This window comes from Calidris pugnax, unplaced genomic scaffold (genome assembly GCF_001431845.1).
Source record: "Calidris pugnax isolate Ruff unplaced genomic scaffold, ASM143184v1 scaffold54, whole genome shotgun sequence".
NCBI classification, from domain to species: Eukaryota; Metazoa; Chordata; class Aves; order Charadriiformes; family Scolopacidae; genus Calidris; species Calidris pugnax.
The window spans coordinates 11,687,034-11,688,754 of record NW_015090864.1 but is presented as its reverse complement, the minus strand read 5'-3'; the positions used below and the strand labels follow the sequence as shown (position 1 = coordinate 11,688,754).

The 1,721-nt window shown below is 48.3% G+C and overlaps 1 protein-coding gene across 1 annotated transcript in view; it reads left to right on the top strand.

Moving 5' to 3' along the window:
* Positions 1-389: 389 nt before the first annotated feature.
* PITRM1 (pitrilysin metallopeptidase 1) overlaps positions 390-1,721 on the top strand; it is a 30,575-nt gene continuing 29,243 nt past the window's right edge. Inside the window, exons 1-3 of the mRNA XM_014944871.1 lie at positions 390-553; positions 722-889; positions 1,142-1,324. Coding sequence (XP_014800357.1) covers positions 390-553; positions 722-889; positions 1,142-1,324 — 515 coding nt within the window. The remainder of the gene's footprint in view (positions 554-721; positions 890-1,141; positions 1,325-1,721) is intronic.

The following is a 1,721-nucleotide window of genomic DNA, read 5'->3' as shown; positions in this document are numbered from 1 at the left end:
CTAAAAGTGGTGTGACTTGATTTTAATCTGAAACAAATGCCGAAAAAAAAAAAGGACAAAAAACACAGGAGGTGAAATGGTAGAAGGCAGGGAGGAAATCAGGTATAATGAAAACAGGAAGCAAACAAATTGCATTTACTAGGTACGCAGCATCTGAGCTTTACATGAAAATTACTGGATCTTTTCACTAGCCTTAAAAAAGAATGAGAAAGATACGTAATTAAGACAGATGACAGGTTATACAGGTTAATGCACAACATCCCGACTTTAACTACAGCAAGTTATTGGCTTTTTTATTTAATTTAAAAATTAATGAAATGGGAAAATTACATGGAAAACACAAATGAGAACAGCAGAGGAAAGGCAAGGCGCTGGAGCCATCAGGAGCCATGCAGCTAGTGGGGAGGTCGGGGGCATCTGCCCTGGGGTGGGAGGGCAGCAGGGCAACCCAGTCATCCAAGGATGACAAAATCCCTAAGGTGGCCGATCACGGGTGGCAGCGGGAGGCAGACAGCTGCATGCTGGACAGAGAAAAGGAGGAAGAGGTCAGATGGTAGAGACAAAAATTCCCAGGATACTTTAAATTGTGATTTCTTCAGTTAACATCACAGCCAAAGATGGGCCCCGCATCTGTTGTTCGCTCTGGTGTTTAAAATCCCACATAGTCTCCTCTTTTGGCATCAGGCCTCTTATGTCTAGACAATTGGGGTCTTATGTTCAGGAAGAAGGGACTGGTAATTTGGTGGCCGTACTCCATAGATGATGGCCTTTTGGGAACCTCAAGAACGGGCAATGGGAAACCAATTAGTGAGTTACTATCTAAGAACCGTATTAGTTTGCAAAATGGAAGGAATGAAAGCCTAGGCATGTACTGGCACCTTCCTGGTGGGTATGACGACACCTTGTGCCAGGGGAGGTTTAGATTGGATATTAGGAAACATTCCTTCACCGAGAGGGTTATCAAGCATCGGAATGGGCTGCCCGGGGCAGTGGCTGAGGCACCATCCCTGGAGGTGTTCAAAAGACGGGTTGACATGGTCCTCAGGAATACGGTTTAGTGATTTTTATTTCTTATTTATTTTTTTGTCAGCATTAGGTTGATGGTTGGACTAGATGATCTTTAAGGTCCCTTCCAACCTAGACGATTCTATGATTCCCACCGAGGTCTCCATGAGGACAGTGACCGGGAGAAGCACATTGCCATCCCCGCTGGCTCATCTTGCTGCACGGGCACTGTGCAAAGGCCCTGTGCAAAGCCCCTGTGTGAAAAGCCCTGTGCAAAGGCCCTGTGTGAAAGCCCCTGTGCAAAGGCCCTGCGCGGCCAGTAAAGCCTCCACACACAGGGGCAGAACTGCGGGGCCAAAGCCTGGGTGAGTTTCCCATTTACGCCTGTTCACTTTTCTCCTTTTCCTCACAGAATCTTCACATGGAAATATTCAGATGCTCTGGCAGGAGACACAGCCCTGGAGGCTGCACACTCATCGCGGGTGTTGGGCTGTTGTGGTGTTTTTTTTTTAATTTGAAAAAGCAAACAACAGGCTCTACTCAAAGGTCGCCCCCTTTACAACCAACACTGCTCTTGATTTTCCTGGGAACTTCCTGAACAGGCAAAGACACTTCCAAGAGATTCCTTTCCCTCCCCGTCGCCTCCGAGGCCCCTCCCTGCCGGGGTCCCAGCAACCTCAGCCCCCACCGCCCAACCGCCCCCCCCGGCACCCAGC